This window comes from Pleurodeles waltl, chromosome 3_1 (assembly GCF_031143425.1).
Source record: "Pleurodeles waltl isolate 20211129_DDA chromosome 3_1, aPleWal1.hap1.20221129, whole genome shotgun sequence".
In the NCBI taxonomy this organism is placed as follows: Eukaryota; Metazoa; Chordata; class Amphibia; order Caudata; family Salamandridae; genus Pleurodeles; species Pleurodeles waltl.
The window spans coordinates 1,371,033,378-1,371,052,370 of NC_090440.1; the positions used below are offsets into that span (position 1 = coordinate 1,371,033,378).

Below are 18,993 nucleotides of genomic sequence, written 5' to 3' on the forward strand. Positions count from 1 at the left end.
GATTTACACTGTACATTTCGTAAATATTACTTTTGCCAAAATACTCAAAAACCGTTTTAGCCTAGAGGGCTTACCGTGAGGGTTAGGCCTATTGGAGGGATTAGAATATGTTTGTTTTCTGGTTATTCAAGTCAAGGTCACCGTTGTGCTAAGAGTAAAGTATGATACAGCCATTTGGGAGCACTATCACTGGCAATCGGGTTTAAAATCCCGGTTTACCAACTGCATAGTTATCGGTCAGACTTTGAAAATAAAGTTTCTTTTAGCTTCTACAAGAATAATGAGATTTTTGGAAGCCCTTGACGATCAAACATTCAAAAGTAAATTTTAACACAATATTTTTTGTTCTTCAACAAACATGTCACAGCCTATTTGAACATGTGTGGTTTAATTGGGTGGTGTAGCACCATGCATCATCGTCTTTACTTCCTCTTTTATCAACATCAGTCCTGTAGCTCCCACAAGCCTTTGGGAATTTTATCAAGCAGAGGTCTGTTAATGGTACTGAATAACAACATCTTTACCTTGATCTATTTTGCTGTATGTGCAAATTTTTGGGTACTTTAATCTGAGGAATACATTATGGGGCCGATTCTTAATATTATCTGGGTAGATACAGTCAAATGCTCTTTTTTTAATCGTCACTATGTTAATATCATGTACGTGGAACTTTTGTGTATGTTATTCAAAGTAGTTGAATTACTGAAAACTGTTATTTTTGATGCAGCTGTGTTTACACGGAGCTCTTGGAGAAGTATTCCACACGTTTAATAAATGAAAAACCCTAATTGTTTCAACAAAACAGGCAATCCTGCATCAGGAGTGTCTAACGATGATTGTTTGTGTGTACCATTTAATAAAACGAGATTGGAAAGGCTGTTAACGAGTAGGCCCCTATGGGGTGCTCAGCAATAATTCTATGGCTGTGTTCCTGTGTTTACAATTTGTGGTCCATCTTACATCATCAGCCATTTAGGCATTCACTGTCAACACGTGCGCCTGCTTCTTTAATGCAACTGCTTTACATTTCACATGCATTGCTTCAACGTATAGCATATTTAAAATGAAGGGTCGTGTCTTCTTAAGCTATTCTGCTTGTGTTTAAATGTTCACCAGTGTACACTATGCCACGAGCTACATGCAGGGCCTGTCGATGTTTGTAATAGTCTGTAACGCTGATGGCAGAGATTTAATAAAACAAAGTAAATCACAATATTTCAGGAACTTTCTCACTAAGACACAATAACTGAATAGTTCACGGTCCAGTAACCAGAAAGTGGTCAGCAGACGATCCTTTGGGGAGGGGAGGGAGACGTTTTTGAGGATATGGATATACGCTCCCTATTTGATACTAGAACTGTAAAGAGTATGCAACACCCAGGAGAATAGCTGACGACTGGTGTCTTATAGGTTACACCCAGCTTTCTAGAAACTAAATGGCTTTCTGTGTTAGACCCTCACCCACTCTATTAGTGGCATGCTTCATCATCAGGTCTAATCCTCGTCCCTAAAAAACAAGATGGGCTCGACCACATTCCAGGGAGCACTTTAAATATATTTATAGCCCGGGTTCTTGCAAAAGAACCCTTAAGCAACCAAGGTATGTGAAGGATGGTAGGGAACATGACTTCTTCCAACTTAGAATCCTTAGAATACCACACATCTCCCCCTTGTTAACAAAACTAACAACAGATTTGTGATCCTAACACAATGCAATAAAGAAGAAAATAAAGAAATTATACAAGACAATTATACAATCTTATGCATTGCAGATATGAGAAAGACTTTCAGACATGCGAAAGATTGAAGCTCTCTTTCCAACACAAAAAAATAACAACATTACATAAAATTATTACTTTGAGATCACAAAGTCTTCTAAAGACTTAGGACATTTAGAGACTCTAAGGCTTCTCCTCAATGCACTATGTTTATCCCCTTGTTCGCACTTTTTCCCACTCCCTTTCGCGGAATTATCTTCTCCATCACCAGTAACTTTCACCACTCTCCCAATGTTCCATATCCTATGATCTTCTGTCTTCACATAATTTTTCATGACTTTTATCACTTTGATGGGAGAGGAGAATTTAGAATGAGTATTAGATAACCCAACTCGAGGATTTCTCACTTTGATGACATCACCCACTGAAATTACAATTTTCTTCACTGCTTTCCGTCTATCAAAGTTGGCCTTTCTTTTCAAAGCTTTTCTAATTTCCCTGTCCATCGTATGTCCTACTCTATGCCCAACGTCAGGTTCTAACCCCACCTTGTCATTTACCCAAGACGGACACATTTGTGTGTTAGGTTTTCTACGCCTAAACAACTCAAAAGGTGTGAGACCCGTGCTTGTATGCGTAAGTTTGCATGTGCCCTTCTGGGCGTCTAATTGTTGTGTCCGCGATCCTGACAGTTGTGATGGCGGGCACGCGTAGGAATTAGCGCGAGCTGGATGGTGCTGTTGTGTCGGCGATCCTGACAGTTTTGCTGGCTGGCGCGCGTAGGAATTAGCGCGAGCTGGATGGTGGTGCCTGCCTCAGGGAGCACGAGCTGTGTGGCGAGTGCGCGTAAGAACTAGGGCGAGCCTGTTCGATTGCTACGGAACAGCTGGCCAGGCCGAATGAAGATGTACCAAGACCAAAATATTTAAAAAAAATATGTCGCCGGAGCTTACAGAGTAACTAGGAACTTAAGAGCCAAAGTCATATGCGGTCGCACTGTACTGTAACGAGTGGTTGAGGTGTCTTCCAATTACGGTTCCACAAGAATCCATCCCATCCTCGTCGCCAGTGAAGGACCGTAGGGAACACAACCTCTTCCAGTAAAACAGAAGTTTATTTATGAGATTCTTGCAGTAATAAACACCTCAGCCCACAGACGATTCTCTCCCCGTCCTCCTTCTGCCGCTTCAGCCCTCCAACTGTCGTAGTCTCGCAGGAGACTCACACATTCTAATAATCATTCCTACTTAGAATCCTTAGAATACCACACAATCCCTTTTAATAGTGGTTGTTCAGGTATGATTAAAACTATTATGGGGACAAGATGGGGATATAATGATCCTCATTGTAATGGCCTTCGTAGTCCAGAGCTTTCATTAGGGCAAGTTTAATGCCCCGGAGTCTACTTCATGTCTGCCTATCTATGTAGAAGAGAGAAACAACATGCAACCCATGAGCATGCACTTATAGGGATCACTCGCCCAATTGTTGAGGAAATAATATCTTGATTCTCTAATTGGGAACCATATAATTCAACATTGGGAGGGGGCATGTCCCCGTAGTCACATAATTGTCAAGGATGCAATGTTGCCCACAGACCTACTTAAGCCCCCTTCTTCTACCAGCTCCTGTCTCGTCTCTCAAAGAAGCGCTGGGATAAACTGAACTTGCCAGCCGTACCTTGCTGCCTGTGCATGTGCGGACGTGTGCAGTGACATGCAATGATCATCGCAGCGTGTGTGACCTAGGTCAGTGGTTCCCAACCTTTTTGACTTCGGTGGACCCCCACTTTATCATTACTGGAACCTGGGGACCCCCACTGAATGATTATTGGAATCCGGGGACCCCCCCAGTAAGTCATTACTGAAAGCTGGGGATCTAATCTGTTAATATTATTTAATTTTCTAAGCAGTCGTGGACCACCTGAGGAGGATTTGCGGAATTATTAACTTACTTGGATTTGTGTATTATCAGTGACCTATTTATAAGTGAAAGAAATAGTCAACTGCCCGGGCATTCATTTATAGTTATTTATAATGAGCATGGAATACAAATAAATACGCCATACATGTAGATCTATTTAGTAATTAAGAAAAAAGTTTATTTTCCTTTTTCATTCTATTTGGTGGAGTTTACTTTATTTGAAATGTCTCGATTTTGTGGAAAAGGGAGAAATAAGACATAAGTTGTATCGCACTTTTGACCTGTCACCCCAAGATGATTTGTTAACTGATTTACTGTTTTCTGAGGGATTAAAGGAGGGGCTCATAAAAGCCTAAAATGCATAATTCAGCTGGTTCCAGGGAATATCATAATTTAGGCAATATTTGTGGGTGCCAAGCCTGTAAAGCCACCGTTGTTCATGCTCCAAAGGGTTTGTGGCATGTTATTGCTTGCAAGTAATTTCTCAATTATAGTCTAGTAGAGATTAGTATCACTGTGCCATTTTTCTACACAGTGTGCAGTAAGTTTGGTTGAAGATCTTTGGCAGCAAATATTGCGACAATGCGCCTCTGTAGCACAACTTACAAGAGCATTCAGTCAAGCAAATCTCATTGTTTGAATTACAGTTTGTACGATTTCTCTGCTCTCGTTGTAAATTCAGTCTGAGATCTAGTGTTTTTGTACATTTTGGCATAGGGTATACCAAGCACTGTCCACAGAGGAAATGTCACACAACCCTAGGGAGCCCCAAAGGGTTTATATATTTTCCGGTAAGTTATACCATAGGGGGATCTGAGTTTCTCACTTGTCAGAAACTCAACCTCCTTTGCATGATCCACCCTTCGTCTTTTGCCTGGTCCATGAGTGTTCCACATTTTCCTTGTAAGTCCTTAGTTGCATCAATCTATAACACTTTGTAGTTTCTTTAGTCTCTTAATGGTCCCACACTGGCTTCCCGATAATCTTCTTGTGACTGGATTCCAACTGCGCCGCCTTTGTTGGCCTGTTTAATCACCAGGTGCGTTTTCTTTTGTGGAGATTTGAGAGCACTTCTCTCTTTTTAATCACGTTCTGGTATCCTACCTTCCTGGTATCAATGCCTTTGCTGTCCTTTATTAGAGCTTATTCTAAGGTTAATGCCTCCTTCCCTGTTGTGTTATATGATTCCCACATAGGGAATCAAGATATTATTTCCTTAACAATTGGGCAAGTAAACCCTACAAGTGCATGTTTATGTGTTGCATGTTGTTGGTCCCTTCTATATAGCTAGGTAGACATAACGTAGACTCTGGGGAATTATAGTTGTCCTGATAAAAGCCCTGGACCCAAGATGCCATTAGAATGAGGACTGAAAAATGTAGACAAATTAGCAGGGTAACAGGATTATTATATCCCCATTTTACCCCCTCATTGGTTTTTAGTCATACCTGAACAACCACTATTAAAAGTATACCTTTATTGCTTAAGGTACTTTTATTTTTCTGCAAGACCACACGCTATTTCTATAACTAAAGTGCTCCCTGGAATATGGCCAAGCTCATCCTGGTTTTTAAGATCCAGGATAAGACTCGATGATGAAGCATGGCATTCGGTTTCGAGAAAGCAGGGCATAATCCGTAAGACACCAGTCTTCGATGATACTCCTGGGTCGGGAATACCCTTTAGTGTTTTAGAATAATTGAATAGTCTCCAGCACATTACTACACATTCCATAAAAATAGCTTGTGTAAATATGCTTTGAGATATATTCTTTAAATGCGAATTTTGCCCTTGTCATAGAGCCCTTGGCTCTGATCTTGAGGACAGTTGAGGAGATCTCTGTCTTTGAGTGGGACTGGGCGATAGAGGACTTTGTCTCCCTAGATGTAGATGATATACTTATATAATTTAGACAACCTGCTATTGCAAGCTCTCGTTTAGTGCAGCTCCTCGATCGTGTTGGTGCTATGTAGGTCCTTGGAAGCAATCAGTCTGTGTCCTCTTTCATGTATGCAGCCCACTGTGTGGGGAGACGTGGGATGCTAATTTCAGAAATGTGCTAAAAGTCTTCAAGTAGCTACATAGTCTATACGGCGAGTTTGCATCAATATATTTGGCCCAAAAAGTGTTACCACTGATACATTCACTGCAAAGAGACTTGGATCACTGGTATGCACTCTCCCTGTCACCAGACGTGTCCCCATTAAAAAAATGATCTCCCTACCAACTTTGTGTTAATAATGATGCAAAGCTACTTTGATCATATTCCTTTAGCTTTCTTTTGCACCTTTAATGCCATGCTCTGGAGCTTTTGTGCGGGAGTTGGACACCAAGAATCTCCCAGGAACAATGCAATAAATCTATATGACAGAGGACTTAACATGCCAGACTTAGTTTTATAATTCTGAACCTTCCACCTCCTGGTGCTTAAAGAACGGTTATTTGGCTGCAGCACAGATCTAGCATATCGCACAGTGGGATGGAAATTGGGAAATCATTTGCCTATACTGTGCCTTTACACAGGCAAGCTTCTAACAGATCTTTCACCTGCCACAAAACTAACATTTGATCTCTAGCCGATTGACAAGGCACCTCAATATCTTCAGGTTAGGCGGGCATTTACTGAACACAATGCCTCATCCAGTTTGAAAACCTTCATAGGGCATATTGCACGTGATCCTAGATTTACAAAATATGATGTAACACCTCCACAATGTGCTTTAGATGCCACATCGCAACAGTCACTTTTACACACACCAATTGGGATTGCACAGAGATCCAGAGCTTCTGGGGCGGAGTTCTTGAGACACCGGCATGGGTATTAGGTTGACCAATCTCCTATACTCCAAACTTCATTCTTCTACACACAATTAAGGACATGGAAGTGAACCACTCTGCAAAGGCCCTGCTGCCTCTAGGCCTGATACTTGCTTAACAAGACATTACTCAGCACTGGAGTGATACGAACACCATCACTGAAGGATTCGATAGAAAGTATGAACAAATGCATGCTTCTTCGACAGCTGAGATATGAGCCCAGATGATACCTCTGCAAGCATTGTAAAATCTAGGACTCGTGGAAAGAAAGTTTTTATTTGGCCTATGTTGCAAAGTTGTCCTTTCTGCAGGGTCACCCTAGATTGTTTGCCTTTTAGCTGAACCCTGTTTTTGCCGGCTATAGATCTCTGTGCACTTTACCTCTGCTAACCATGGGTAAGGTGCTTGTGCTCCTCCTTTCAACATGGCAAAATTTGCATAGTGATTGGTTTATTTAATGTGTCTAAACGTCCCTAGCACATGGTACCAAGAGTACCCAGGGCTTGTAAATTAAGTGCTACCAGTGAAGTGCAGCATTCATTAGGCCATCCACTGCAGTGGCAGTCAGTGGCAGTGTTAAGCATGCCTCAGGCCTACCATTGTAGGCTGGCTGCGCAGTTTTAAACTGTACATTCTTCCTGTCAAAATAACCCCCTTTCAACAGGCCTAAACCTTCCTATATTAAGAAGGCCCCTAAGTAGGCCTGGTTGCTCATAAAGCAGGGTGCATGGTACTTAAATGTGGTACATGTAAAAGATTAATATTAAACATGACTTTACTGTGAAAAGGTCTAAAAAGCTAGTTTAACTGAGCAGGGGTGGCTGATCTATATGAAGGAAACGGGGAACAATAATACGTTTAATGGCTGTTGTTTCTGTCTAGGAAACGGTTACACATTTAATATTAGCTTTTTAAAAAATATTTATTACAAGCCCAATTCACTAAAATTGTATTTGTAATACATATTTTGGAAAAAGAGACATTTTGAAAGTTAACTTTGCTGTGCCTGAAGTCACTAGTTGCTAAATCTGCGTTTTGCCCCCCCAACTTCTGACAGCTGCTAATACGCATTTGAATATACAGGGATGGGGAGTGAATGTGCTCCTAGGTGTAAACAATAGGCAGACATGAAGGGGCAAACATGACTCATTTGAACCCAACCAAATATGGAGGGTAAATCTGTGAGTATCCTTTTTGGCATTAAAGTATCACATTCTGCTTCACAACCTGATCACAAGTCTGCTGGGGTTTTTCACATAACACTTGGGGCTTTTCCTGTCACATGCAAATGTTACCGGCACTTGGGAAGGCCCTTCTTTTGTTTCCCCACCCCCCAGCCAAACACACCCCAGTCCCAGTGGGCCCTGTTGAGACATTACAGTGTCAAATCCTGTTTGATAGGTCTGTTGGGTTTGCATATATTATTTGGGGCACACTTCAAAGGAAGGAAGCAGGATGCAAAGACAAATTTGTGTATCGCCTGTCTGGTTGCTGAAAACTCAGGTTTGCTGTACCAGACATCTGTCTCTGAGATTGTAGTGAGTACAGGATAGGACCTGCTTCACACAGGATTGTAGTGTGAAATGTGGGAGGACACTAGGATGACCATAGTACACTTCTTACACCCCTCCCCAGCCTTGAGAGCTCATGTTCAGTGTGGCCGAAGACTGTGATCATTTTGAAAATGCCCAAAGTGTGGCATTTCCTTGCATCATCTTTTGTACATCCCAGGATCTGAGGGACATCAGAAGAGGGCTAAACATGTTGTTTGCTACCTGAAAGAGCCATGCAGGACTGGACCTGCTCTCTTGTGCCAAGGACAAAGAAGTGGATGCCAAGGGTCATATGTGTGACCTCATGTTTAACCTACAGGATCACAACAAACTACAAGACACCTTTTCTTGAAATTGTCTAAGTAGTGCCAACTAGACATGGACTAGACCCTACTGTCAAGCTTCTCTCTAATATTGTGTGAGTCTTTAAGGGCCTCTCATGAGGTCCTGGGGACTTTAGATGTGTACTCCTCTTTTGGAAGGGGACTTAGGACTAAAGTCAGAAGGTAAAATCTTTGACCACATAGTACCTAGTTAATATATCTGACCGTTGTTCCATAGCGGTCAGCATCAAATTGCACTTAGGTTTTGGTCTACTGTGACCACTGATTATCATTGGCAGTGTGTGCTTCAAGTTTTATTTCCACTTAACACTTTAAAAATCTATATCTCCAGTTCCTCCTATTGGATTCATGACATTTTGATGTCATTTTGTTTATTAGATAGTACTCTATTTCTCTAATTTGTTTTGAGATTTTTATTGCTTTGCATTTCAACTTTATTACTTTTCTATTACTCCATAAATATATGACACATTGCCCTTAAAATAAGCCTGTCCGATCTGTGGCGTTGTTACCAGCGAGGTTGATCTCAGGTTACTTTAGTGACTTTAGTGATTCACCCTACCAAGGTTTGGGGTTGTACCTGACTTAGGTACCTACCCCTTCAACTAATAACTCAATTTCTTACAGTCTAGATCTCTAGGGACAGGCCCTCTTTAGACATTACAGTGTCTGAATACTTAACTGCTCATCAATCTTTATTTTTCTAACATGCACCTCGACTCATCTCTATCAATGGCTTAACTACTGAAGTTTAATTTGTATTGCCTGCTGGGTGTTTATTGTTTTATTTTGTTTCAGTAATAATGCAAATATCAATACATTTTTTTATAAAAAATATGGAAAACAAACTCGGAGTTCCCTAACACAGTCCATTGGAACTCCTTAACACATTAGATACCACCTCAAGATTAAGCTAATCAGTTAATGACAACGCACTGCACTTATGATAGATAGCCCGGGCACGTAAACCTAATTGTCAGATGAAGAGTTACATAGTCACCATTAAGTCATACACTTATTTCACTGTCGTACATAACATACTTTACTATGTACAGTGTCCAAACAGAAACTGCACACATGTAGAAACAGGACCACACACTTCTGAATCCTATGTTTCTCAGACTTGATGTAAGATCTACAAATTTAGCCATCAGTAGCATATTTTAGATAAATTTACTAGTGCATTGTAAATAAATATATGATTAAATAGATGTTTCAGTGTGTTTTTAAAACTTTAAAGATTCTGCTGCTTAGATTTGTTTAAAATGGAAGATGCTCATAAAAAGGTACTTAAACATATGTTTTGTTTCTCTATATAAAACATATCAATGCTAAACTAGGGGACAGTTGAACTAAACACTGGTTGCAAAATACTGGTCTCAATTTATGACCAGTATTTTAGCGATGAGTGCAGTATTTTGCAAATTGACCTATGTACTAATAGGCAGGTTCCCAAAATATTGAATTGTGGGTTGCAGTTCAACCTACATCATGAATATTAATGAGGCTGGTCGCAAATTGTACCCCATTATCATTTGCTGCAATCAAAGGGATGGTGTCTTGCTAGAGTACCTGCACTTCTCAAGGAAAACATAATATTTTTCATTGGACAGTACTGGCACTTCTCAGGATCAAGCAGGTACTCTGATACAGAGTACCTGCACTTCTATTTTTCAATTTCAAGCACTGGTTGACGATGTCTGCTATGTGTTACTTTCAAAGTGAGAAGGATTTAGGCTTTGTTTGAACCATGTTCTACAACATGAAACACCTCCTCAAACAGACCATAATAATTCTGATGTGTCTCTCTGGATTATTACTTGCCAGGTAGTGGGGGGTCTATTGCATCAGAAATGAATAATGCCACATATGGTCTTGACCAAAACAATTTGCAGGGTTGTTAATAGTGCGGTTGAGGAGTAATGGAGTCTCCTCCATAATATTATTTCTGGGGTTGAATGTTAATGCCCCACAATTATGTCATCAAGAGACTTGAAGAGTATACCCTGGAACAGGTATTGATTGAGGTTGTGGCATTGTCTGGGGGTGAATTTCGTAATGTGACTTATATCGGCAGGATAAATTAGATCTGGCATTAGTCAAGACGTTTTGATTTTAATAAAAGTATATATTGTAATATACTTAGAGGGCCTTCAGCTAGCATGCTTCATTTATTCGTCTGTTATTGTGTCGTTCTCATTTTTCTTCCCTAAATTACAGCATCCAGCAAGGGGCAGTGACTCAGCCCACTTCAGCCATTTGCTATCTGTGCTGTGAGTGATGGCTTTCTGCCCTTTCACAAGGAGCACATCTCACACACAATCTAATTCCTTACCATGCCAGGGAACACTATGGCAATATGTGTTTTTTGTGACCAAAATCTATTTTTGCATTTAGCCACTCTGGGGTTTTGTGGATTGACTAGGGCATAGCAGCTTTCCTAACAATAACGTTTTGCGAAAATCATGACAACAAATCATTAACAAAGACAAATGCTTGTTTTGTGGTGGCTGTAATTTTGTGGGGATTGTGGTTTTATTTTTAGGCCACGTTTAATGATTGTGGCCATAGTTCCCCTTTTGAAGTGTCTTTAACTTTCAGATTTAGAGATGAGTGCTCTGCTGTATTCTTTTTAGAGTGTCTAACCTCCATAATTAAGGGTGCCAGTAGTTCTTTGTTCTGGGGGAGGGGGCTATATCATTTGTGGGTTTCTGTTGCTTTTACCTTTGTATTGTAATGTGGAACAAGGTCCAGGCCTAATGGAAGCAGTTATGTTTTTTTTACTTAATTCAACATTACTTCCTCTTTAGGCTGGAAATTCCCTCTTCATTTGCTGAATTTCTATCCACCAGCCAAAAAGTGCATATGCTGTTCACTGAGAAATTCAGCAGTAATGTGCCGGAAACCTGGAAGGACAAACTTGTGCGGGCATTGTTTGGGTCACGGCTAGCCTAGTTTTCGATGCCTTTGATTCCTGCAGTGATCAGCATAGATGGCGAGAGGTTTCGGAGCCACTGATAGGAAGAAGTCTGTGCTGTCGTTGCCAAAGAGGAACAGGCCGGTTATAAATATTCTGATGTGTTTTACAAGCAATTGCACAACTACAAAGGAAGATCCATTCTAAAATCGGGAAATGGTGTAATTAGATTGTAAACCCTTTATTCTGAGCAAGAGTGTACAAGAGTGACTTTAGAGAAAAGTAGGGGTGTGCATAGCATGGACGTCATTTAAGGATAGCCAGGGGTCGCAGGTGTGACTCCTGGATTGCCCTTCGCGACCCTTGGCATTGCCTTTGCAATCCCTGGCATCAAAGGTGGCAACATCAGTGCCAGAAACACAGGGCCAGCTCGTCCTTAGAGACGTCGGTTGGGGTTCCACGTTCCTTGTTTTCTGTCATTTTGTTTTGTTACAAATGTTACATTATTCAATATTAGTGTATTTAAAAAATAAGGACAAATAGCTGGAATACGACTTTCCCTGTCAGCTGAGCTAAACAAAAAATGCTTTTAAGTGTATGTTGTGTGCGTGTTTGTGGGTGAGTGTGTTTATGTGAGAGACAGCATGTAAATGTGTGTGTATGGATACGTATGTATTGATGTCACTTCCGCAACCTCTGACCTTTTGGTGAATTGATGCCCATGGGGAATAGTTGTGTAGTCAAGCGACTAAGAATTTTGTGTTATTTATGTATGCGTAAAACAAAGCTTGTGAATCTGTTCTGAAAACACGAAGGTGAATGTGAGCTGTTGCAGTGGCGGGTAATGTTCTTGGGACCGTAAGGGGACATCAGGGCAGTATTGCGGGGTCTATAGCCTCTAGACTGCAGCACCTCGATATGCTGCACTAGGCCCTTCCCTCAGGACAGGCATGTCCAGGGGCCAGGACCTGCTTGTCCTGCCAACCTTTGCAGGACCAGTGGGCCAGACAACCTTTACCTTACCCTACCCCTTCTTGGTGACACCTCTCCCGCAAGGCAAGCCCTCAACACAGGAGCAGCCTTTCCTTGTCATTTGCTGCACCCATGATAATTTTGTGCTTTAGTAAGTTCTGCCCAATAATATATATTTTTTTTAATGTACTTACCAGCCGCCTCGCCTCTGCCGCTCCCGCCTCGGTGCTTTCTTTCCTTTGCTACCCTCCCCACCCAATCCAGACGTTTCTATCATTACACAGCATGAGAGAAGCGCCGGGATTGGCCTGGAGCGGGCTGAAATGCCGCTCCGGGAGGGAGTGGTAGCCTGCAGTTGGTCTCCACCCAGCTGTGCAACACAGCCGGGTTGAGTATTCTAAGTGCTCATGCCGGCCTCAGAGGACCGGCCAAACTGACATGCACACTTAGAGTGCACCACTACTACGCCTCCCTTCTCACACAGAGGATGTTGGCCCTGTCCTAGACAGCAGAAAAATAAAATTATAATACTGCATTATCAATTTATTTTTTTGCTGGCTTATTAGCAGTGGGACGACACTCCTTACTTACAGCAGAGGTGCCGCCCCTGGTAATAGGATAACGACAAAGTGGCACATAATTCGAATGTGAAGAGTTGAAGCAAAGTATTTTATTAATTGCTTATAGTGTAAACAGCAATTTTGTAATATCAGTTGTTTCATATGTTCCGCTGATGTAAATATCAGTTTCTCCCTTCCTTGCTACATACAAAACACAAATGTGGCAAATGTGTTTCAACACTGCTTGCATCCAAAATTACGTGAATAAATTCCCAATCACAGTTTCCCATTTTAAATCTCTTGATGTCAACCTCAGCAATCTGTGATTTGTTTAAGTAACATGGCCCATCAAAGTCATCACCCCATTGTGAGATTTTCCCATTCCACACCACAAGCCTGTCCTGAGTATTCTCTAATTACAGGTCTTCTCTGGATGCTTTTTATGGTCTGGCTTGACAGCCCAGCTGGCACCAGAAAATTATGTGAGTGTTACTACAGAGTGGCTTTGGTTCGGCCATCCATGTTGGGCCTAGAGTACTCCTTTTGATTGTGCAGAAGTTGTGTGCTTCCACAAAAAAGTGCTTGCCGACCAACATAGTTGAGATCATTTTGTTTTTTTAAATCCAGCTGCCTGAGGTTGAACTTCCAGTGGCACACATATGACGCAATGCTATTAAAGTGTAGACAGGTAGATATTTTTTGGTATTTTCTCTGGCAGCAGTACAGATAGGAGGTGGGCAGTCATTAACCTAGATTGAGTTTCATGTCTAGTGTGACAGTGTAAGTGTCCCTGACCTTTTAACCATCACCAACATTATTTTATGGCTCTTTGCTTCCACACAAAAACATATTCATACCTATGCTATTTGCTTATAATGCTTCACAGTAGCATACACATTTCTTTTAAAGCTAGAACTATTGACATTGCCAATGCTTGTTATGGTCTGGCTTCACAGGACAGCTGTCGCCAGACAAATGTGTGAGCATTACTAGAGAAGGGCTTTGAATCCACCCACATGTTGGAAGCTAGAAGTACGTTTTGATTGGACAGAAATTGTGTGCTTCCACAAAAAAGTGCCCCCCCCCCCCAAAAAAAAACACCTTTGATCATTTTGTGTATCCAGCAGCCTGAAGTTGAACTATCAAGGGCACACACATGAGGTAATGATATTAAAGTGTTTTAGTTAACTAGATAATTTATGGTGTTTTTCTCTAGCAGAAGCACAGATAGGAGGGCTGTATATAGTTCTTTAAGTCTTGCTAGACAGTGCATTCATTAGCTAGACGAATTGGCATGCTTGTTCTAGGGTAAAACTAAACAAATTAGCTCCCTTTAGATTAAATGTATGCAAATATATCTTAAATGTAATTGTTTCAGGTACTCCACAGATGCAGCTATGTTGATGAAGTATGCCCTTTTGTTGACCTTTGTGTCCCTGCCCTAGACCTGCTTGGATAGATCAGTAACTATAAAATGGCAGTCTCGTAGATGTTCCGTTCTGGCTGATGTGTTTAACTCTCGCTACGGGAGCAGGGTTTGGACAGATTTGCATGGAGGGGGCTTTGCATATTCTACTGAGGATATTTCCATTCTACGGTCTGAACCTACAGAGCGTGCGGTTTGCAGAGTGCTAGGAGGAGGCATCGAAGTCTCTTCAAAATGCAAATAAGATACTCTTGCAGTCCTGATAAAGAGAACGCAGTGCGACGTACAGCACAGCACAATTCGTTTTTTCAAGTCAATATTGTTGAACAAGTTGAAACAAAACACGCCACTGTGGGAACCTGATCCTTCTGGGCTAGAGGCCGGTGTGTCTAGAGTATAGCCCTGTCCTAAACAACTTTGCGGGGCTGTAAGAAAGAAACAATTGCATGACACTTTCTATAAAATATGCTGATTTTATTTTATCTCTTCAACCAGGTAGTGACAGAAACGGACTGGACTTCAGCAGGCAGGTGAGTTTTTGCGTGTATAACCAGGAGAGATTGTGAGCTCATCAGAACCCGAGTTAGATTCTACAACTAGGTCTCCAGGTTAGTTTCTGCATCTGGTTTTCAGGGGGACAGTATTCAGCTGGGGTCCCATGCTATAGTAGGCTTCAGGTTGCCTAAGTTACATAAGGCAGCTAGGTCTCCAGGTCAGGTGGCACTGTCGATTCTCCAGGTTAGTTCATGCACTAGGTCCCTGAGTTAAGTTAAACTCTTTAACTAGGTCTCCAGATCAGTTTATGAAGCTGGGTCTACATGTTCGGTTGCCAGGGTATTTGGAGCTCTGTGTAAGATTACATGGCTGGAGTCCCAAGGTAAGTTTACTCAGTTTCCTCATGAGGCTGCATTATGCTGTGAGTTTCCAGATCACCTTATGAAGCTGGGTCTCCGGGTTAGAGGTTTTTATTTACTGGGTTCGTGAGTGACTTTGTATATTTTATTGTACTATTTGTCTGGGTTTACCTGACTCAAACGATGGTATCCAAATGCAGAGTACTCCTGCACCACTTGATTTAGATTGCTTTATGCTTGTCCCCATCTGAGACAGAATCTTGGTAAATTCAGACAAACTAAGATTAAACCAGAATTCACTATAATGAGGTTATTCAAATACCTGACTTGGCTCCCCCCGAGAGAATGGAAAACTTTTTTGCCTACCACTGAAATCGAGCCTTGAGGGGATTATACCAGGATACACCAAGATTCACAGAAAATGCATCTTCACTCCTTGTCGGTATACGCTCCAAAACCCCAAATAAATATATGCTCTGAGAGTCCTGGATTAGATTGTTTCCATGGACCTCTCCCTCCCTGTCCCTTCCTAGCTAAGATTATGTCTATCAAACCTCTAAAGTAATATGCTTGCCCTCTCCCTCCAGGTCAGTTTTAACCAATGGCTCCCAACATCAGCTTGGAGCCACTGTCACCCGATGTTTTAGTGCCCAGAGGCACATAAACCCTAGGTACAGTTGTGCCTGCTTCAGTCTTCAGACATCGTGCTCATACCCCCCCTCCGAATCCTTAAAGTCAGACTGAACAGACAGCCACCAAAGGGTAAGGTGCCTACTGGCCCCCTAGATAAGATTTTCACAACTTCAGACCTCAGGTGCTAACCTGCCACAGCCTTCCTCCCCCAAATGAGATAGGACATGCTGAATCCCCAGAACATGTAGTACCTTCAGTATCACCTCACAATGTTTGCGCTCCAGTTATGACCCTATGGATAATCTTTTACACCCTCTACAGATTCTAGATCACTTGTTATAGCCCATCTATTTCTCATTCCGCCTTTCACTCTTTTAACCTCTATGTCCCTCTGGATGATTCTTCCCTCAAAATATCTTGTTGTTTTGAATGGCTTCGCCGCGTGGAGGTCTGTGTGTATATTTTACCTGTATTTTGCTCTGATATATCTTGTGGTTCTGCTGAATTCATTCCTTTGAGGGGATTGGTGTCACTCACTTGTCCCCTGCTTTACTTTTCGATTTCTGCCAGACCCTAGAATGGCAGGCATGTGGGTCTGAGACCCCAAATCCCTAGTTGTCCCTAGCTAACTAGAGTGGCATTGTTGTGAGTCACTGTTTGGAATGCTAATTTCTGTCCCAGGGGCTCTGCACCACTGGTCATTTTCTTGGAGGGGAGGGCTGGTCATATCCCCAAACACAATTCTATCCTTCTATTAGAGCGGTTTTGCTGGACGAAGGTTCATAGGCCATCGTTTTGGAGAAAGAAGTCATCTTCCCCTAGTTGTTTCATGTTGGTGCCTCAATGGCACTGGTGGGTGTAGACTTGTAGTTCATTGCCTGGGAGGCAGAGCCAATCCTGTCCTGCTCGTCTTACTTTGTGGACCCAAGAGCAGATGGTCCTGCTCACTCATGGAACATTTGCATGTCCACCGGCTCTAAAGGAAACTTCAGACAGGTTGTCATGCAGGTTTTTAACGTCTGACTCATGCCATGTGTTTTGCAGTCTGACTGTTTAAAATAAGATACCAGTGGTTTTGAGGGGTCGGGTGAATGCTTGTTTGACAGGTTTGTTACACATTATAGAGGCATAACTGTGTGATCTGTAGTTATATTTGAAGTAGCACAGCTACTTTTCCACACACTTTCTGAATTTTTGTGAAAGTCCTTCAAGTTTGCATTATCTTTTAACATGAGATGAAAAATACCCGAAAATTTTGTTGAAAGAGATCGACCAGGTAAATTAACAATTTCTGGACTACTTTTCTAACAAACCTAGGGAGGAATACTTAGTATTTTTTTATTTTTTTATTTTGCTGGAGCTAAAATTAGCAAATAAACATTGTATGTGCAAAACGTTTCCTAGCAAAGAGGCTGTTGTTAGAATAACCAAAATCATAATGGGAAAATAAGTTCAATACTTGGTAATTGTTTAAAGCACAAAAATCCTGTAAATTGGCCAAATCCACCAGGGAATAAAATTGTGGCTACAGTTTCACTGGATTCCTTTATGAATGAGTTTACAGTCAAAGAAGACACAACTGAAATAGCCAAAAGATTAAATTGCTTCCTGCTACATTTCCCCTTTCAGTGCATGCCTGGAAGCCACAGAAAAACTTCTACAAGTCACAGAAGATCGTTGCTTTGAATACCAGACTGCGGGACAATAAATGTGGAACCTATACTGCAAAATGTACCCGGAAGTTAGGAGCAGAAAGTATATTTTATGGTTCTATGGTATTCCAGAGGTATTGGAAGGAGAACATATACAGCATTTCCTAATTCAATGTACCAGAACGTTTGAGGACTTTGTTCTCCCCTTATTTCGAGATGGCCCATAGAAGATGACCACACATCAAGACAAATACCACCCATTTGACAGGTGATTCAATCAGCAAAGTAACATCTTCTCCAGTATGGAGTGTGGATTACCATATCGCCTTACTTCACATGATACTTCACATGATACTAACATGCAATACAATAAACTCAATTCTGAGCTCTGAGATCACAGTTTCACAAATGGGACATCTGTGGTGGATTTTAAGAAATTGGCACAATGTTTCTCTCCTTGAATGTCAAGTCAAAATAATTCTTTCACCTTGGACATAAGAGTTAATTTTTTTCATACAAGCAGGATTCCCTACTGAAGTAAATGAGAGATACTTCTGCAGTTGGACACCCCCAGAAAGTTCATGCACTGAGGAAATGGGCTGAAAATGAAAAGGAGAAGAAAGCCTTCTCTACTAGAACCAAAGACACATCGATATCCCTCTTGAAAACACTGCAGGTGAAACATAACAGAATAAACATTTTCGCTCTCCTAATTCGAGATGAATTATCTCATCCATTACAACAATTAAAAATCTCTTGTTACCCGCTTGACTGAGAACTGGCCACATCCTTATACTTACCACTTCTTTCCATATCTAGCAATCATGCTAAGACAAGATATACCAATATTTTCTTATTAGATATATTTTCAGATTTTCACTTACAAAGTATCCTTGGAACCTTGAGCTGGCCAGATTCTAGGTTTAACACCCATAAAAACATCTTGTTGATTAACTCTAGTAGATTTGCACACTCCCTTAACAGAAAGAGAATTTTCATCCTGTCTGTCACCCAAGTCAACACACTTTGCACTTAAACTGGAAACCCATCTCTCTCCATTGAAATTCAGCACACTGAGAAAGGAGTGGATAGGAACCGTTTTCGCTGCAAAAAACACCAATAATGACTCCTTAAGTCATGCCTCTCTATCATTGTGTCACAGTAGAGAAGGTGTGGCCATACTGTTGAAAAAAAATATTAGCCATCAATTTTCTGAAGACATAGGTTGACCCAGCAAGAAGAAACGTCTTCACCTCATTCTCCACTCAGGGATCCACGTTGATTGCCTGTTCAATATATGCAGCCTATTTTGCAGACCTATCTAGGATACTTACACAACTTTGATAAACAATAAAGGTAGGTGACTAGAGCATATCCACTAAACCATTATTTGACTGATCAGGCAGGCCGGACACAACAAGTGACAGAGACAGAGACCTGAAACTGGACCACCCTAGTTGACCTCTGGAGACCGATTAATCGTAGAGCGAGATAATACAGCTTTGTTTCCTGTGTCCATGGTACATACACAAAGATTGACTTCTTTCTGCCATTGAGATCAGCAACACTTTGTAAGATATTTGAGCAAGGTTTGTCAGACTCTTCTTCCGTCTAATTGCAATTA

At 41.4% G+C, this 18,993-nt stretch overlaps 1 protein-coding gene across 1 annotated transcript in view; it reads left to right on the forward strand.

Moving 5' to 3' along the window:
- The window catches only part of POU2F3 (POU class 2 homeobox 3), a 113,705-nt gene that overhangs the window by 53,271 nt on the left and 41,441 nt on the right, over positions 1-18,993 (forward strand). Inside the window, exon 3 of the mRNA XM_069224870.1 lies at positions 14,726-14,760. Coding sequence (XP_069080971.1) covers positions 14,726-14,760 — 35 coding nt within the window. The remainder of the gene's footprint in view (positions 1-14,725; positions 14,761-18,993) is intronic.